Raw genomic sequence first — 17750 nt, forward strand, 5'->3', positions numbered from 1 at the left:
TCCTCCCGCCGAAGCAAAGAAGAGAACCAGATTGCAGATTAGCCCAAAAGTCGACCCAGTGTTCCTACAACGATTTACTGTCAAAACTGAAATGAAACCGATTGGCCCAGGCTATCCCCGTCATTTTTAGCCGACAGGAGACTATCGTCTAGGACGACCAAAGGGTAAACTATAAATCGGCCAAGTCCGATTAAAAAAAAATATTCATCAAGAGGTTAAACACGATCGACGGTTAAATATAACAATTGAGCAAATTGCCAATCTATAAGGCAAAATTTCGCGAACTGAAGCTTTCAGAAGATGTATATCGTAAGTCACGGTTAAAACAGCCTGTTTATTAGCTTTCATCAATGTCACTGATAATATATAATTCACCGTTTTGAAATCTGTTTCTGCTCAAACTCACCGCTTTTCTGTTTTTTGATCGCAAAGTCCTGAGGTTCGGCAACTGAAATGTCTTAATTTTCCCTCCTTTCGTCTGACTCTCCACAAGCAAGAAGCTCTTTTCCTGCTCCTCAGTGAAAGATTTTATTTTGGCTTCAGAGAACTTCACGAATCGGTAGCTCGCCATTTCCAACCGGCGTTGGCAGCTTAGCACAAACAACCGTGTAAAGGTAGGAAATGACGTCATCGATATCCTCACTAGTGAGGATATGGAAAATACACCACTACAGTCTCGGCTGTAGTTTCGTATGAATTTTACGAGTGTCTATTTTCCAGTAAAACACTCGCGGTTATATAATAAAAAACCATATAAAACTCTACATTGATCTTGAATTTCGTGACTTTTCTTTGTCACTATGTTGTGTAAGACATACACCAAGCATGAGGCCACGTTCCCAAAATGAATCTATAATGAGGACCCAGAATGCTTAGCACAATACACAGAACACAGGACAAGGTAAAAAATATGAACCGTGGGCAATGTGACAATCGTTAGCGAAAACATGATGTAGGTTTGATCTGCCTGAGTGTGACCATGCCCAATTCATTATGACGTGTATCATTCTCCAGAGTTCCTTTCCATTAATAGTTACGACATTTATCCACTTTTGACGAAAGCGGGAAGTCCAAAAAACAGTGTGACATCAATTACGCTCTGCACGCGTACGTATACTCACTGTGCCATACGTGACTTAGAAGCTAAAGTTTCCTCATTCAACCTATTTTTTTTTTTCGATCGTTTTTTCCTTCAGAAATTCGGCTATATAAGATGTTTTACTTCTTTATGGTTTTGCCCGTTTTTTCCGCATCTTTATGAAACAGTTGCCAATTAATGCCGCGACACTCGTAATTAAACTTTAAATTCACTAATCAGTGTACAACAAATACAGATAATGGTAAAACGATGTATACTAAAAATATTCTACAAGTCAGCAGCCTGTATAAGTTACAAGCCGTTCACTAACAGTGGAAATGCAATATTATCGCGGTGAATTTTTTTTTTTTTTTAGACTTCGTGTCGCGATCGGTGACTGAGCCATAATTAGGACCGATCGGCTATCTATAGCACTTACTCAAGTCTGGGACTAAAGTTTTAAAATGCACGCCTTACTATTTACTTATTCGTCACACAAGAGTAAGGTCATCAAAACTTGATAATACTAAGTAGTTGTTGTTTATTTAACCAGTTTCAATATTTCTATATTATTTTCTGTTAAATTCAGTACATTTATTGGCTATTATTGGATATTAACATATCATTTTTAATCCAGCGCCCATAACCACGTAAATCATCTGAATTGCACCGAGCACTTCACGGTTAAAAACTCTCACGAAGCTTAAATGACTATGTATCTTAGACTTATATTTCCCTGGCCCAGTGGTTAATTAATATTTTCTTTAAAATAAGTACTACTAGATTTCTACAAGATTAAAACAGCCGGTTATTAAAAAATTGAAAGAAACTTAGATTGCTTTTGCATTTAGAAGTGTGGCTATATAAAATAAGAGTAATGAGACACCAAAAATCTAGGAGGGCGCATTATTTCACTTACTTGTAAGGCAACTTGCACTACACGCACATGAACTGAAAATATGTTGTGATCGTCAATTTAACTTGTTAAATGTTTTTTTTTGTTTTCTCTTGTTGTCTATTAAGTTTCTTTTACTTTAAATAACGGCTACCTACTACATTATTATTTCAATACAGGGGGCCAACCAGACCCTGCTATTGTTGGTTGATGACTCTTGTAAACTTATTTAATCATGAGTAACATATATACGTTCGTGGATCCTATTTTTTAATTTTTTTCAACTGTAACAAGTTAACTGAGTATACCTTTTGTGTCTTGTTTCTGGTTAAAGTGTTTCTAGCAGATACATATATCTATTATTATAATAGATGTCACATGTACGTGAACATTTGTTATGGTTCAATTTTATCCTTGGTTCAAATTTTATTTTCCTTTGTTTTAGACTCATTATCGTACATTACCATAACCAAAAACAAAGAAAAATACAATTTGAACCAAGAATAAAATTAAACCACAACACATTCACATGGAGCATGCACATCATTTATTCATTGTGGTTATCCGACGTTTGACGTCTAATATTCTGAACGCTATTTTAATTAAAATTTAATTAAATTTCCCATATTCTAAAGCTTTGCACTATTACTTGATGTCAGAATATAAGCACTGAAATGAGATTTGATTATCTCTTATTTTAGTAGCAGTTAGATTTTTTTATAATTATTATAATTATACTAATGCCTTATAGTATTGTGTAAGGTAAATATCGATAAATGTTGCATATTAGTGTCATTAGAAAATGTGTATACATTGTAAGACTTTAAAGTTATGATTTGATAGGTGCAGTTGTCCCCATTTTACTACACCCAGGCATGTACTACACACAGGAGAAAATTACACTACATAAATATTGCAATTTTATAGATTTATAAGCACATAAAAGCATTTTAGTTTTGTTTTTTAACTTTTTCACCAGAGCGTTAAATGACTTCTAAATAGGTTCATTGAGATTTCATTTTGGTTTTCATCCTTTGAAAACGTTCTCCTGAAAATGATTTAACAAGTTCCCTGCTGGCTTGTACCTAGCCACAACGAACGACAAACGACCGTCAGCAGTCTGGGCTCTACCCATTCCCAGTTCTTTGCTCTCCTTCCAAACCACTTGCGTGAAATGTCCAGTGTTTCCCTGGAAACCTGGCTTATCGAATCTGTAATCTTTAACCTCAGCATACCACATGTTTGTTGCTTCTTCGCCAGCTGATTCAAACTTTCCAGAGAACATGGCGATGTTTTCACCAGTCTCCTTACGCTCGGACTTAGAAGCGTGCTGAAGGCTACGGGCACGTGCCAACTTGTCGGCCCAGGCCTGCGCGTCCCTTGCAATCTCGTCGGACCATTTCAGTGGTGAAACACGATGCTTGGCGCGGTATTTGTTGTGTGCATCGAGGGCTTGCTTTGAAAAGGCACTTTTTGAGCTGGAGCTTGGCGCATGTGAAGCTCCTTAAAATAATAAGATATAGTGTGCCGATAAACTTAACGTTAAATTCATGTTAACTACGCTGAAGCTCTTGGGGATATCAGGTGGGAATTTCAATCATGTTTATACTTTGACTGTTGTGCGGCTTAGCGCTTAGACGTATTTGGGACACAGAAAGTAAATCTCTTTGTTTGTTTCTAATTAGCAGCGCTCTCAGTTCACAACAATGTAATAGATTGAGGAGTTCTGTACTGACTTTGTTATTATTAATTTAAAAGCTGTGAGATGACATAAACAACAACCACCATTGAGTCAATGTCAAGTGAAATTTAAAAAAAATTTTTTTGTTATGTTTACCTTCTCCTTTGGTGTCCCTGGGTGCCTTTGAACTTGGGGAAACTGCAAAAAAAAAAAAAAAATTAAGATCGAAATCTAAATGCATATGATTCATGAATATGTGATATTTTGTTATAATTATACACGACCAACTCTTTTAATATTTTTTTCTATGAAAAACTGAGGCTTAGCTTACAACCTTGGTCCGGAAGCGCTGTTTTCATGTCTCTTGAAAATGCATCTTGTTTTCTTGTCTCTGCGACAGTAAAAAGAAATATATTGGATCTTGAATTTAAAGCTTTTAACAAATAATGCAATAAAGGAATCAGTTTTAAAAACGTTTTAAAGTTTTATTTTGTTGTATTTGTTAAAAAAATATGTTTTTAATACAGTTTAGTAACGTTAACGACGGTCGTTTTATGATATATGCACTCCTCTCACCAGTATGATATGATTATTAGTAAGAACACGACAAATCTGATACTCTTACCATGAACTGTTGTGACCGTCTCCTTAGAATAACCACTTTGATCTGAAAAAATACAGAAACAGACTAAAAAACCTTTCATAAAAAATGTTCAGCCCATTTCTTTCGTGTTTGATCGTCGAAAAAAACTTGAGAGGAGTTTAGAAAAGTTTGTAATCGTTATGTCACTACAAATTTAGCTTGCCTTTTTCACTAACCACCACACATTAATTTTCAGTTTCTGCCAGTATTATTCTTATAATTTTAGTTCTTAATTTTGTCGTGTTCTCTGCTTATTCTCTTCACCTGTACATGTGTCCTCAGCGGTGTATTAATAACGTAAGGAGAAATTAAATGTAATAGACGTTTTTTTTTTTACGAAACACCGCTGCTTACAATTTCTTTTCTTATACTTCATTACATTATACAGAATACGATGCCCGACATTATTATACAGAGATTGCTTTCCTAAATTGGTGGTAAATTGAAAAAATTGAAAACATTTAACGGCTTGAAAACGCGGCAAAAAAATTAAATTAACAACACATTATTTTAAACAAATACATTAAAAACTGCGTTATCTTAAAAATTAAATCAACGCAACAAAATTCTTTTCGAGGTTCAATGCGATCACAATACAATAAGAGGATTCTGTATAAGAAACTTTATTCGTCACCTTGGCGTAAGAAATACAGTGATGTTAAAACGCTTTGGTTTATCTCACTTACCATTTCCTTTTAAAGTCACAGTTACCGTGGAAACAACAGTCTTCTTTGTACCGTCCGGATAGGTCACAACCTGAGATTAGAAATGCTTCTTGTCCGTTATGTGTTTTTGCTTTTAGTGTGTTGGTTTAATTCCGGTTTCCTTTGGTGAATCATTTTTAGGTTAAAAAGTATTAATATACTTTATAACACCAGGCCAAGAAGCTAAGACCTGAAAATATTTTTTCTACACTGATTTAGAAATGAGGAAATATAACACAAAGTGGTGGTAAAAAAAAAAATTAGCGTCTAATTTGAAGTAGAAAATTCCAAAATCTAAAGTTTCGACCGTCATTAGGAATTGTGGGTCTAGTATGCGTTGTTAGTGTGGCATTATGTGCAAAACAAAACTTGCTAAAAACCTAGTAATTATAAAACAATGATTATAAAGTATGAACTGACAACCGACATCAACCTCTTGAAACCGCTGACCTATTCATGTATCAAAAGCGAAAATATTCAAAGTTTGATATATAAGCACTGTAGTAATTACTTTTGGTATATAGTCATGAAGCTTTACTTTAGTTACTCATTACCGTTTCCTCTGTTCGTCGCTCTCTGCCTACAGGAGGTCTTTCTTCGTGTTTCTGCCGCTGGTAAACGGGCGCAGAGCCTTTCTTGGCGGGTTCCTTTTCAGGAATTTTAACAGGCCCGTCCTGCAAAAGATGTGAGTTACATGGATTATTTTTTAGAATCATGCAGTGTTATTATAGTAGATGGACTGTTATATTAAAGGTCACTTTTGGAGAAAAAGGACAACAATTTTCCATTTGCTGCTACCAAAGTTATTTTAGAGAAACAAGCTAAAAACAAAACAAGATAAGTAAATAAATAAATAAGAAAGAAGTGAGTAAGAAAAGAAGTAATTAAGTAAACAAACAAAGAAATAATAAGTAAGTAAGCAAAAAAGTAAGTATGTAAGTAAGTAAGTAAGTAAGTAAGTAAGTAAGTAAGTAAGTAAGTAAGTAAACAAACAAGTAAACCAACAAACAAACGAATGAATCAACGCATTAAAAAACAAACATAAATAACACAATGTCATTTCTTTGTACTGTTCACTTAAATGTTCTTGTTTGGTGTTGGTTTTTCTCCAATTTGGTATAAATTACCTTCCCCATCGCCACCTCCCCTCCTCCCCCCGCCAGTTAATGTGTCCATAATACACTTCTAAAGTTCACTTGAAAACCAGGGCTATCAGACGTATCAGTATCAGCACTGTTTAGTCTTACGCACCTTTGAGGTAAAGACATTTTCTTTGAACGCCCTCATGTTATTTCCCGCTGGCCTGTAACGGCCAACCACGAACATCTTCCCGTCAGCACTCTTGGCCTTGCCTATTCCCAGTTCCTTACTCCCTTTCCAAACGACTTGCGTGAAGTGACCGGTGTTTGACTGGTACCCAGATTTACTGAAGTCATAATCCTTCACTTCACTGTACCAGCTGTTCACGGCATCGGTTCCGTCAATTTCCCGCCCAAACACCATAAACACATTTTCGCCATCTTTCGTGTCGTCGTGGCGAAGGCGGCCTTCGCGCGCTATTTGCTTGGCCCAGGTCTCGGCGTCTCGAGCGAGGGCACTGGACCATGTGAGTGGAGGCGCTTGATGGGCTTTTCGAAATTTGTTGTGGGCTTCCAAAGCTTCTTTACCAAACGAATCCATGGTTTATTTTACTGAAGAAAAGAAAGTGAAAAGTTAGTTCGATATGTGTGTTTCCTTGGCTTACTGCATTATTCATTCTAATGGGATGTCTGGTACGTCCCACGAATTCGAAGTCGGCGACGATTTTTACTGTCGGTAGAACTGCTAGACAACCCCAGAGATTGGAGAATGAATTTTACTTAAAAAAAAACTACGAATCCTAATGAAAAAATATTCAAACAAATTAAGCAGTCATTGCTTGTCGATGGAAATAAATTATACCCACAAAGAGTTACGTAGTTTTGTGAATTGCAGTGTATCTAAAGGGCGATGCGTGTCGTCTTCAGGCTGACCAACCAAAGCTGCTTGACAGGCTAGATTTCCAGTTAATGGGTTCACTGATTTAAGATCTTCTCACAACACTGTGAATCAATTTATCCGTGGTTCTGATTTGAATATTAAAAAGCGATACAACGCAACGAAAATGAAATGAAGAATAGCCACATGGGAATTAAAAACATTTCTCTTTCGCAGATGGATCAAAATTTTACGATGGTGGTAACAATTGGGATTGTTTTGTGTGCGATAGATGTTCGAGGTGCGTTGTTCAATATTTAAGTTGTAGGCGGAAGACGAATAGGCCAAACTTATCAGCTTTATTGTGTTGAAAAGAATTGTATAAATTACGGAATTAGAAACGTTACGTCGTCCAAAATAGTGCCTTTCCTCTTCACTTTCGTACCCGGCTACAGTTGGAGTAGCACACCAGTCACATAATACCTGTCCATGCGAACCTTAAAATTCCTTTTATTTAAGTATCGAAGTTAACTAAGTTGAATTGTAAGGACATTATACGTTTGAAAAGGACTTGGAAACCTAGGATACAAAAGCCTTTCATCGGAATATTCTACTTAAATAAAATAAACAAGATATCCTACAGGTATATTTGTTGATGTGTGCAAACCGTTGATCTGATTGGTTGAGGAGATGACATTTACAAGTGTTCGGCACGTGATGAAGCAGCTGTAGAGCGGTCCTAGGCCTTGAGGCGATAATTAGCGCAGGAAACATTATTAAACGACCCAGTAAAACATGCACGATATTTCGCTGTTAACATCCGTCATTGCCACTAAGCCGGGCGGCTTGTGTACAAAAAAAAAAAATAATGTAGAAAAAATAAATAAATAAATAATCCTCCCGACTGAATTGGTGAACAAATGTATCTTTTTCGAACACATGCACTTACTCTGTAAGAACCATTATTTTTATCAGCAACAAAAACACATGAATATTACATTTTGTATTCACTGTTTTTTCTCCATTTAGATCTAACAGTAGCAAATTATCGTGACAGTTTTTTTTTTCTCGAAAAGCTTATACGGCTGCACTTATTTGGCTTTCATCAGCGCTCCAAAAGAGAGCTGTTTCAGTTGGAAAAAAAACAAGAGAGCAATTTGAAAAACGTTTCTGGGGGCTACTGCAGGTTAAAAGATGAAAATATGCAAATTTCCGAACTAAAGGCTGATTTTGTAGCCAGTTACTAAATAACACGTTGGCGTATTAGAAAACCAACAAACGTTGACAGTTATATTTTGAAACGTTGTTGAAAGCTGCAGTCTTTAAGCAAATTCGAATTGACCTAACTAATGATAAACCTGAATAGCATTCCTTTTATTTCTGAATAAATAAAAATCGTTTCTCTTTGCAAGCTACGTGTGGTGATTTGTTTACAGTTTAAAAGAATCGAGGCAGGACGATATGACGTTAAGGGGTATCACATTTAACATGTAAAAGAATAACATAACAAAAAGAAAAGATTTGTCACTTGGTCGCGTGTTTATGATCGTAAATGTCCTGGGGTTTTTTCTTGTTGTTTTGAATCGAGGCCATTCAAGGAAAATAAGAACCGCCATCTAATAAATTATTTGAATATCCTGTCTTTGATCACAACATGAACTGCGAACAACCCTTGTTACTTACCAGGCCAAAAAAAGGGATCGCCACTCTCTTTCGACTGCTACAGTAGGTAGACTGGATGGTTTGAAAATATTCCGGGAAAACAAGAAACAAATCAACACCTCGCGCGATTGCCTTCTGTCTTCTCAAGGCAGAAACGCGTACGTGTCCGAGAGACCACTGTATTCAAACGAGTTCTCTGCAGGGACACAATGACTGGTTTACCTGTGATCACGAATTTATAATTGAAAACCAAAACAGGTTTCAAATTTGCATACAAATATTAAAATATATTTCGGACTCTATGTTAAGTTCAAGGTCAGCCACGTCTTTTTACCGACTGCCTTCTATATTATTTTAGTTCGGCGGCTTTTTATTACTTTTTATTTTAGTTTATTATCTTGGAGAATCTGTTTACTGCTTGTTGAGCCTCTCTGAGGGACTTTCAATAGTTGTAATTTATGCCAGCTTATTGCTTCCCTATAGGGTGCGCTCTTTATATTTTATTAGGTCTATCTTAAGTATGCAGCGCTAAAAACAATATCAAAGTTTACAGAATTTCTGGACGAAAATGTTCGTAATATATTTTGTACTGGTGACTAAAGGAATAACAAGTTGTATTAACTCTTCACAGCTTTTTTTTTTATTCAATACGTTTCAATGTTTAGTATTTTGAACAGAATTTTGGGCTCGGTTAAATAGCTTCAGGTTTTTCTTGGTGCGAATGGGTTCATGATCACAATAAATTATACCGGTTTGATTTTTCTCGTCATTGATGAATTGCAGGATGCGGTATTCTATTTTCTAGTATACGCAGTATGGACTAAATTGATGAAAACGAAAATTTATTTGTGAATTTTATAGTTAATTATATCATTTTTAAGACATCATATTTTCAAGAACCGTCAAATTTTGTGGCTTTCTGTAATTCAAAACATTTTGAACTTCCCATGATCATGCGATAATCGCCGTTTGAACTAGCACGAAACTATTTTTTTCCGTGATCATGTCTGTAAATCAAAGGGAGAAAACAGTCCAACTATATAAAAACAGATATCAAGCATGGTCTGCCTAAAACAAGTTACTGAAAGTTCGGGATATATTTGTTTTTGTAACTCACTTTTTAATTTTCCACTTTATAGGCTAGAATCTTCACTTCTGTTCAGCAGCCTCAGGGCTTTCCATTCACGCAATTTATGCCACTGCATGTTTTCAATCCCATTTTGATCTATTTTTCGTTTTTAGTTTCTGCGATGCTTTTTGGCTTGTATATATTCAAAGCACGACAATAGAAAGTATTTTGGTTATTATCATATTAAACTAGCAAGAATTATAACTATTTGAGTTTGCCCGTTTTGAGGATTTATATGTATTTTATCGTAATTTTGTTTTAGGCAGCTGCATCTCAAAAATTACCAATTCAAAATATTGCAAGGTAGCTCCCATGGTCAAGAAATCAAACCTCCATCAAAAATAAAGAACATTTTAACCTTTTCCGTTTTAATTTTTGTGTAGAAAGACGGAGCGTTTTAACCAAAATAGAAAAACCACTTGCATATTTTTGTCACGCAATGGGGAACAGTCAATAACTTTGGGCGTGGCCAATATTTGTTGGATTTATTTATTAGAAAGGCGAACGATTGGGCTTGTTGCTCAAGGAAGAGTTGATCAATGCAGCATATCTTCAGCTTTAGTTTAAAATTAATATTGTGGAAATGTATTCAAGCTCCTTGAGGTGTGCAATTTTGCCTCATGTTTATAGATAAGGTATATAAGCTAGTCAGAAAAAAATGGCTGAAAGGCACGAAAGCATGAAGGAAATTATCTCTTCGTTTTTCAGGATTATAATATTGTCCTTTAGAAAACTCAAAGCAAAGGATATTCAAAATTATATCAAAGACCGAACATGGATCGGAGTATATACACATAATTATTAAAGTTTTTCTAGCTTAAACACTTGGTAGCGAGGTAGTTATACGATCACGACTAATTTTCGATTGTAATAACTACGTGCTATGTTATTTGTTAGTGTTTGCCGATTATTATCTGGCTTTCAAGCTATTACTATCATTTGGCTTTTAGTGTTATTAGCTCTTTGCAATAAATAATTTATCGGTGGGAAGACAAATACACTTAATTTGCTTCATCTTTATTTATTTAACTTCCTCCGTTTTGGCTATGGAAAACGGGATCTTTTAAGCTTTGGTGGAAGAATAGGGGAGTGAAATATATTTCTCTTCTGGACCAGGCATCAACAAATCTGCACCAACAATTTTCAATTTTAATTACTTAAAATGAATGGCCTGTCAATTGCGAAATATCCGAAGCAATATTAATTCCAAATTAAAAAGTTCTATTCATTGTCATCTGGTTGTGGTACTCCTTATTTTGTCTCTTGTGCTAACATTACTTTAAAGTCCTTTAATTAAAACTATAGTCCATGCCATCTCTCCATGTAGAAAAACTATGTTCGCGAATACACATTTTTTTTTTTTTTTTTTCTTCACTTAGCCATATTGTTGTGCGCGTAAATGAAGTAGATGTTTATTATATGATTACATTGTATTAATTTTAACCAATAGAATAACGAGTTTTTGCGTCTTGTCGTTTCCTTCTGGTAAAATTTCACCTCGTATTTCTATGATTCTTCTATATAACACACAGTTTTCGCAATCTTTTTCACTTTGTAATGTGATATATATATAGGTAGCTAACAGTAATGACAGCTAACATGGACTTACTACATCATAAGGCTTGACTTTTCTGTTTTATATATATAAAATACTGAGAGATATTTTAATGTCTTGCAGGTGTTCTACGATTTTTAGCTCAGCTATTCGTTTTCAGAACATTTTCATGAAACCTCTCCAGCACATTTCCAGCTGGGTTATATCTAGCTACAATATACATTAGTCTTCCATCTCGACTCTTGCAAGTTCCTACTCCAACCTCCGTGGTATCTCGCCAAACGATCTGAGTGAAATGACCGGTGTCAATACTAAAACCAGGCGAGTTGTATTTGTAGCTGTTGATCTCCGAATACCAGATCTTTACAGCGTCAGAGACATCATAATGGTTAGACATTCTGCAGATGTTTTCCCCTTTAAACTTCCGTTCTTCCTTACTCGCGTGGCGCAGTTCACTATTTCGAGACAACTTCTCGGCCCAAGCTTGCGCGTCCTTTGACAACGCAGGTGACCATTTCAGACTGGGTACGCCATGAAGGATGCGAAGATCGTTATGTGCTTTTAGGACAGCGTCAATAAACGAATCTGCAAGGTAAGAAAAAATGCATCCATAAATGGCAATTCTACGATAATGGTTTCTTGGAAGAAAAACCCGGCAAGATTTAGTTAAGGAATCTGCAACACAAGAAAGTTAATTGCAATCGCACCCATAATTGACAATTCCAAGATGGCGGTGTCCTAGGAGAAATGCAATTAGACACTCCTACTGCCTAATTTATAAGAGATAAAACACCACTAGAATAAAAGTAGGACAAAAACCAAAAAAGATTGCTCGGATTGATTCTTACTATACAGATTTTAGTTCCCGTACCTTTTGGAATAGAAAAATCTTTCATCTTGATCAGATCTTCCTGTTGCGGAGATGACTTCTCTGTAATAGAAACCACAAAACTTTGCCTTAACCACTACTGATCAGTTGATTCAAGTACAACATGTAATTTCAGGGATGATTTAATTTGTTTAAATGACTTACGGTACCTGGCATTTGATGTTCTTCTCCCGTTGACACCTGAGTCAGACAAAAATAAAGTTACGTTTAAGTTTTGTAAGCTTGAACTATACAGCGAATTCGTGAAAGGTTGTCGGAAAAAAGCACAGAAGTGCACGCAACTAGACCGAAAGGTAGTTTGGGTAGAAGTAGAGAGCTACTGTACGTGCTGAATACTAATAAGATGGCGACATGACAAACACGAATTTTCGCGTTTTCTTTCTCTTTAGACATGTGGAAACAAAGAACTTTAAGCCACGCTGAATTTTAGATGAATTTTCAAAACTTAAAGACATGCGACAGTCAAAGTAAAGCTACAGAGAAAGGCCTTCTGAGAGGAAAAACAAAATCTTCCGTGCAAACTAGTCCAATCTTGTACATTTAAGCCTGGTTTTCACTAGCGACGCAAGCACAAGCGCAATCAGGCAAAAAGAACCAATTTTTTATCCTTGTGTTTGTGCTTGCTGCAAGCACAAGCACAAGGATCAAAATGCAATGCGCTTGCGCTTTTGCTTGAGTCGAAGCCGTTTTTACGGTGATTAGAGCTGTTATCCTTGCGCTTGTGCTTGCGTCGCTAGTGAAAATCAGGCTTTACTGTAGGCCAATATGCAAAATTCACGAGAATATCCAGACCACCTTTCGGTCTTGTCGCGTGCACTTTTGTGCTTTTTTCCCGACAACCTCTCTCGAATTAGCTGTATACACATACTGTTCTCACTGTGCCGACGAATCACTTTTGTTAGTTAATATCTACGTTTTGCAAGAAAATGAAAAAAATCTATCGAGTGGAAGTTTGATTTCTTGTCACACTGACGGTTTGAAATCCGCTTTGTGAACTTTCCTTTTTGCTGTACGACAGTTTCAAATGCGTTTTTCCAGGGTTTAGTTTTACAAAAAAGATGGCAAAACTAGGAATTATTTACGCAACAGACGTCGCACTTCTACAAAATGTGACTAAGATCGTTAGCCTCCGTTTACTCATCTTTGATATTTTTAAATATAAACCCTGTAAACCATGCTGAATAACGTGCGCCAATTTTTCAAAATCAGGGTAGTTTTCCACACACTTTCTCTCTGAAACGAAGTCGGTGACCCCAACGTTTTTTGCATTTCTGACACAAGTAACTCATTATCTGACTGCAGCAAAAAAATTAAAGAAATCTATCGAGTAGAAAATTTTGGCGCGAACGTCCTTAAATAAGCTGCTTTTAATTGTGCTTTTAATTTAGACTACCAACCTTTGGAAGGACGTTGCCGTTGAAGGCGTTTAAGTCATTTCCCGCAGGACGGTATCTGGCCACCACATATACACTTCCATCTGAACTCTTGGCTCTTGCCATGCCCAGCTCCTTAGAATTCTTCCATACCACTTGAGTAAAGTGGCCCGTACCGGGCTGATGGCCCCCTGTCTTAAAATCGTATCGCTCTACCTATCGTTTAGGGTATAGCATAGCGTTAACATTAAGGGCATAGCTGCAATGCATCACCTATGTACAGCCCAACATTTTTCCGAAATAATTAAGTCTCATCGTGAGTACTACAATAAGCTAGCAATATGCGTTAAGCCAAATGCAAGGCTGATCGGACAGCTAAAAAGGCTCAATAAAAATTATTTAGCCTTTTAGCTGTCCGATCAGACTTGCATTTGATTTAACGTTTTATTCCATATTGCTGATCCTGATCTACGCCAAGATCCGGCTTCACTTCGCTGCTTTTTGTACAAGTGATCCTTACATTATTCCAGAGGTACATTATGCGTGTCTACCGTTACAATAGTATGAAAATTTTCACGAGATAACTAGCCTGCGTGGCAGGCGCCGTAAGTTTCTAGCGCGCGTATGGGAGAAACGCGAAAGGCGCGAGAGGGCCACGCGAGGAAAAAATCGAGGAGGCGCGTCTCCTCGATTTTTTCCTCGCGCGGCCTTCTCGCGATCGCGCACTCTTTTACGCGCGCTAAAAACTACACAGACGCCTGCTACGCAGGCTACGAGATAACCTGACTCGGTGTCCTGAGCAAAACTTTTAGTGATCGCCAAACTGTAAGTGATAGTTCGTTTCACAACACTAAAGATGTGGCTGCCTTCTTAAATTGGGCTACCTATAATCCTCGGTGGTTCAGGTAAGTGCAAATATTTTGTAACTTGATAACTTATTTTGCGGGGCCGCTCCACATACAGTATTCACCTACATCGTCCAATTCACAGTTGGGCCTAAAATTATTCCCTCACCCCCACCCCCTAATATCCGCGTTTCTGTGTTTTCCTTTCCCGGCATGGTCGACTGTGCCACAATCCATGCCATAATTCCCTGGGACACTCATTTCAACAATCATAGCGTGACATTCCGTTACGAATTCTCAGAAATGGAGAACCCCTCTTCCCCCAAAACCAATGTTGCAAAATAGACGGCAACGGAAGGCATTGTTTTTTCAAGGTACACAACATTGTAATGGGGTAGGGGGGGTAATTGTTGATTTTTTCCCTGTTTGAAGTGTAAAAAACGGCAAGTGTCCCAAGAATTGTGGCGTGGATTGCAGCTTAAATTAGGCCGTTTTCCTGATGACCTCCCCGTAAGGGACAACACTTTGTCAGTTACCTCTGAATACCAGGTCTTTGTGGCTTCTTCTGCTGCAGCATCGAAACCCTGAGATGCCATAAACACATTTTCGCCAATCCCCTTCAGTTGATCATGTTTGAGGCCACCTTCTTTTGCTAGTTTCTTTGCCCAGATCTGTGCTCCTCTTGCAAGCTCGTTCGACCAACTTAAGGGTGGCACATTGTGCGCGGAACGCAGCTTGTTATGTGCCTCCAGCGAGGTCCTAGAGAACATATCCATTATCTAAACGGCAAATGACAATGTAATAAAATGAATAAGAAGGCACATTTGCATTGATCCTAACAGATGACTGGTAACGCAAGCCTCACTGTCAAATTAAAATGGCTGTTTTAGTTGCAGAGTCGCGGAAGACTTTCTAGCCTGCGTAACAGGCGCGTGTCTAACTTACATACTTTGTAAAGCAAAATCGGATGACATATCAACTCGATGAACATCTGTTCTCCACGCCGTCTGAACCTATTACTCTACAAACAAAACTTCGGATCATTTTCAAACGAATATCATGGTTAATTACACAATTCAGTAGACCGCAAAACGAGAGTTAAAAAACATATTTTTCAAAAGAGAAGCATACAGTCGGCCATACGATGTGGACTTCGTTTCCTTGCTGATCGTGAACCAAGAGGTTAGAAAGCGAAATTATAAAGAGCAAAAGGAACATTTATTACATCGCGTAAAAATGGCGATGTTGCATGACGGCGTACTAGTAATTGTTACCTCAGTATTTTTTTTTTCGTTCAGGAAAACTGTGGAGGACTCCTGGTTGCCCACCGGCTGTTATTTATCCTTACTAAATTCCGTCGATGTACTGCGGACAAGTAAGCTTATTCGAGGAACAAGGTCTCGCTTTATGGACAGAACACTCCGCAGATCGTGGCGTCCTATTTGTTCAACACTTTCGTTTAACTGTTTTGCATATGTTTAACAATTCACGGTATTATTCAAAGCACGTGGTTGATTGTAAACTTTGTTCCTACGTATGTACTTTTGTTTTACCCCTGGGCGAACAACTGAATAATGAACTATGCATGACATAGATGTGGCAAAATATTTTCTTATCCTATATTGACCTATATTTATTTACCTGTTTGTCGTATATGCCCCTTAATATCTAAGAATCTACACCTGAACTTTACAGTTTACATTTCTTTTTAAATTAGTGTAACGCAAACGCCCCCTTTCACATGTAACGCAACCAGCTCAGTTGTGACATCCCAAATCGGATCGGACAGTGATCCCAGTCCGGGGCAGTGATCGGAAGCTGAAATAGCTTTAAAATTGTTCACTGAAACTTTTTAACTTTCTTTTTTCTGTGGTGTTACAAGTAATAAAAAAGTAATAATGATGTAGTAACATTGCTGAACAAAGAGAGATCACCAGTTGAGCTTACCGTAAACCAAGTTGATCGGACCCAAGTGCAGCAGCTATCAAGATCTAACAGTGGACTACATTAAAATTGTGTGAAACGTCGTTATAACTCTAATTGCTGTCTATGAATAATCCCTTGTTAACTGATAGCGATTCAGTTGATACTGATATTGTACTGAATCTATCATCTGCAGTTGTAAAGAACTGTTAAAACTATCAAGACAACTCAGAATAAACATTACAGTGCGAAGGATTTCCCGTTAAATAACAATCAAGCTTCAATCATTAACCTCCACGACGTTTGAGACGCCATTCACTGTCTGGTATGTACGAATTGCAGGAATTGGTAGGGCGGTATATGCTGAATTCCTTATCTGTAAAAAGAATCACCACTACACATTCGCATTCCGAATCGCCAAAGTTTGGCATGAAGAGAACAATAGTACATGCGTTACAGGAAAAAATTGTTTAAAGCCCAGAGGATGAAACTCGCATGAGCTTTTTTGTTATTGTTATTTAATGTCTGTAAAAATAAAGTTTGTCGCGTTCAGCGGTCAAGTAAGTTTGTTTTCATTAAAATAAAAGCCGGATGCTTTTCAGTCTTCGTTTCTGTGGTATGTTTTTAATTTGGAACTATTTTAAGCTTTTAAGAACATGCCTTTCATCACTGTTTCATTTGAGTCCGTGTCGAAATCCTAAAGAACATAAGATCGCAACCTGACTCATAATCGAAAATCCGGTGATAGAAGACTGAAAACTTTGCCTACTATTGTGAACACCGCTAGCATACATAGTACGGACTTCTTTTTTTTCCTTCATCCTTCGACTGGAAAAGTAATGTCCACAAAATCTTTATGATCTGTATAAAATCCTTCAAACTAATACCATGTTGTAGACAAATCAGCAGCATATACAATCATATATTTCATACAAAACTGTCAAAAGCCTTTGAGTTTGGCGCAGCACATGCCAGCATCGCTTTTGTGTAGGGGTACCACCTGAACTTCCTCGCCTAGCACTTGAACCCTAATTAACTTTTTCAGACAAATAGATTTGTATGAGTGTATTTTTGCATCCTCGACAAATAAACTGGCGCCGAAAACTTCAAGGAGGCATGCATTGAATAATACTATTTATTGTAAGATCAATATACAAAGAGCTTTCATTTTAACACTTCTCAGTGGGTTCGTCTTAATGACAAAGAAAAATATTATCTTCTTAAAGTGGGAAGCTAACAATAATACAAAAGGTAAACAGAAAGAGAGACATGATCAAAACATTTTAACGTGGTCTCGAAATGGGCCAAATTATGAAATTCCTGTACTTGTTTACTGATCCACTAGTTACTATTTCTCTATTTAAATTCACCCATTCTTGAGTTAGGGTTGTTCAGTCTCATTTGAAAAATCAAGTTA

General features: G+C 37.1%; 2 protein-coding genes across 10 annotated transcripts; both read right to left on the reverse strand.

Annotated features, from left to right (window-relative positions):
- Positions 1-1595: 1595 nt before the first annotated feature.
- On the reverse strand, positions 1596-8829 carry LOC144643407 (uncharacterized). Of its 4 annotated transcripts, none has more exons than XM_078502650.1 (8): positions 8641-8829; positions 6253-6692; positions 5556-5675; positions 4984-5053; positions 4280-4321; positions 3989-4045; positions 3811-3852; positions 1596-3476 (listed from the first exon to the last, which is right to left on the reverse strand). In XM_078502650.1, the coding sequence occupies exons 2-8, from the start codon at positions 6679-6681 to the stop codon at positions 3001-3003; spliced, it is 1236 nt and encodes a 411-aa protein (XP_078358776.1). In that variant the 5' UTR covers positions 6682-6692; positions 8641-8829; the 3' UTR covers positions 1596-3000. The 4 variants fall into 4 exon arrangements, with proteins under 4 accessions (XP_078358776.1, XP_078358773.1, XP_078358775.1 ...); XM_078502647.1 differs by having other exon boundaries at positions 3986-4045; XM_078502649.1 differs by lacking the exon at positions 8641-8829 and adding an exon at positions 6943-7538 and having other exon boundaries at positions 3986-4045.
- A 2295-nt stretch (positions 8830-11124) lies between these two features.
- Positions 11125-16822, reverse strand: LOC144643408 (uncharacterized). Of its 6 annotated transcripts, none has more exons than XM_078502656.1 (6): positions 16626-16822; positions 14947-15189; positions 13590-13781; positions 12342-12372; positions 12175-12234; positions 11125-11888 (listed from the first exon to the last, which is right to left on the reverse strand). In XM_078502656.1, the coding sequence occupies exons 2-6, from the start codon at positions 15184-15186 to the stop codon at positions 11446-11448; spliced, it is 966 nt and encodes a 321-aa protein (XP_078358782.1). In that variant the 5' UTR covers positions 15187-15189; positions 16626-16822; the 3' UTR covers positions 11125-11445. The 6 variants fall into 6 exon arrangements, with proteins under 6 accessions (XP_078358782.1, XP_078358780.1, XP_078358781.1 ...); XM_078502654.1 differs by lacking the exon at positions 16626-16822 and adding an exon at positions 16358-16466; XM_078502655.1 differs by lacking the exon at positions 16626-16822 and adding an exon at positions 15739-16085.
- Positions 16823-17750: the final 928 nt, after the last annotated feature.

Source organism: Oculina patagonica, chromosome 2, assembly GCF_052425735.1.
Source record: "Oculina patagonica isolate OP01 chromosome 2, crgOcupat, whole genome shotgun sequence".
Classification (NCBI taxonomy): Eukaryota; Metazoa; Cnidaria; class Anthozoa; order Scleractinia; family Oculinidae; genus Oculina; species Oculina patagonica.

Excerpts from the sequence above, each read along its gene's own strand:
- LOC144643407 (XM_078502647.1), bottom strand. The coding sequence starts at position 6,681 with ATGGATTCGTTTGGTAAAGAAGCTTTGGAAGCCCACAACAAATTTCGA. Across the intron at positions 5,676-6,252 it reads AAAATGTCTTTACCTCAAAG|GACGGGCCTGTTAAAATTCC; the intron begins GTGCGTAAGACT and ends CATCTTTTGCAG. Across the intron at positions 3,477-3,810 it reads CAGGGACACCAAAGGAGAAG|GAGCTTCACATGCGCCAAGC; the intron begins GTAAACATAACA and ends TATTATTTTAAG.
- LOC144643408 (XM_078502651.1), bottom strand. The coding sequence starts at position 15,401 with ATGTTCATCGAGTTGATATGTCATCCGATTTTGCTTTACAAA. Across the intron at positions 15,190-15,359 it reads ATCCGATTTTGCTTTACAAA|ATAATGGATATGTTCTCTAG; the intron begins GTATGTAAGTTA and ends TTTGCCGTTTAG. Across the intron at positions 13,782-14,946 it reads CAAAGACCTGGTATTCAGAG|GTAGAGCGATACGATTTTAA; the intron begins GTAACTGACAAA and ends CCTAAACGATAG.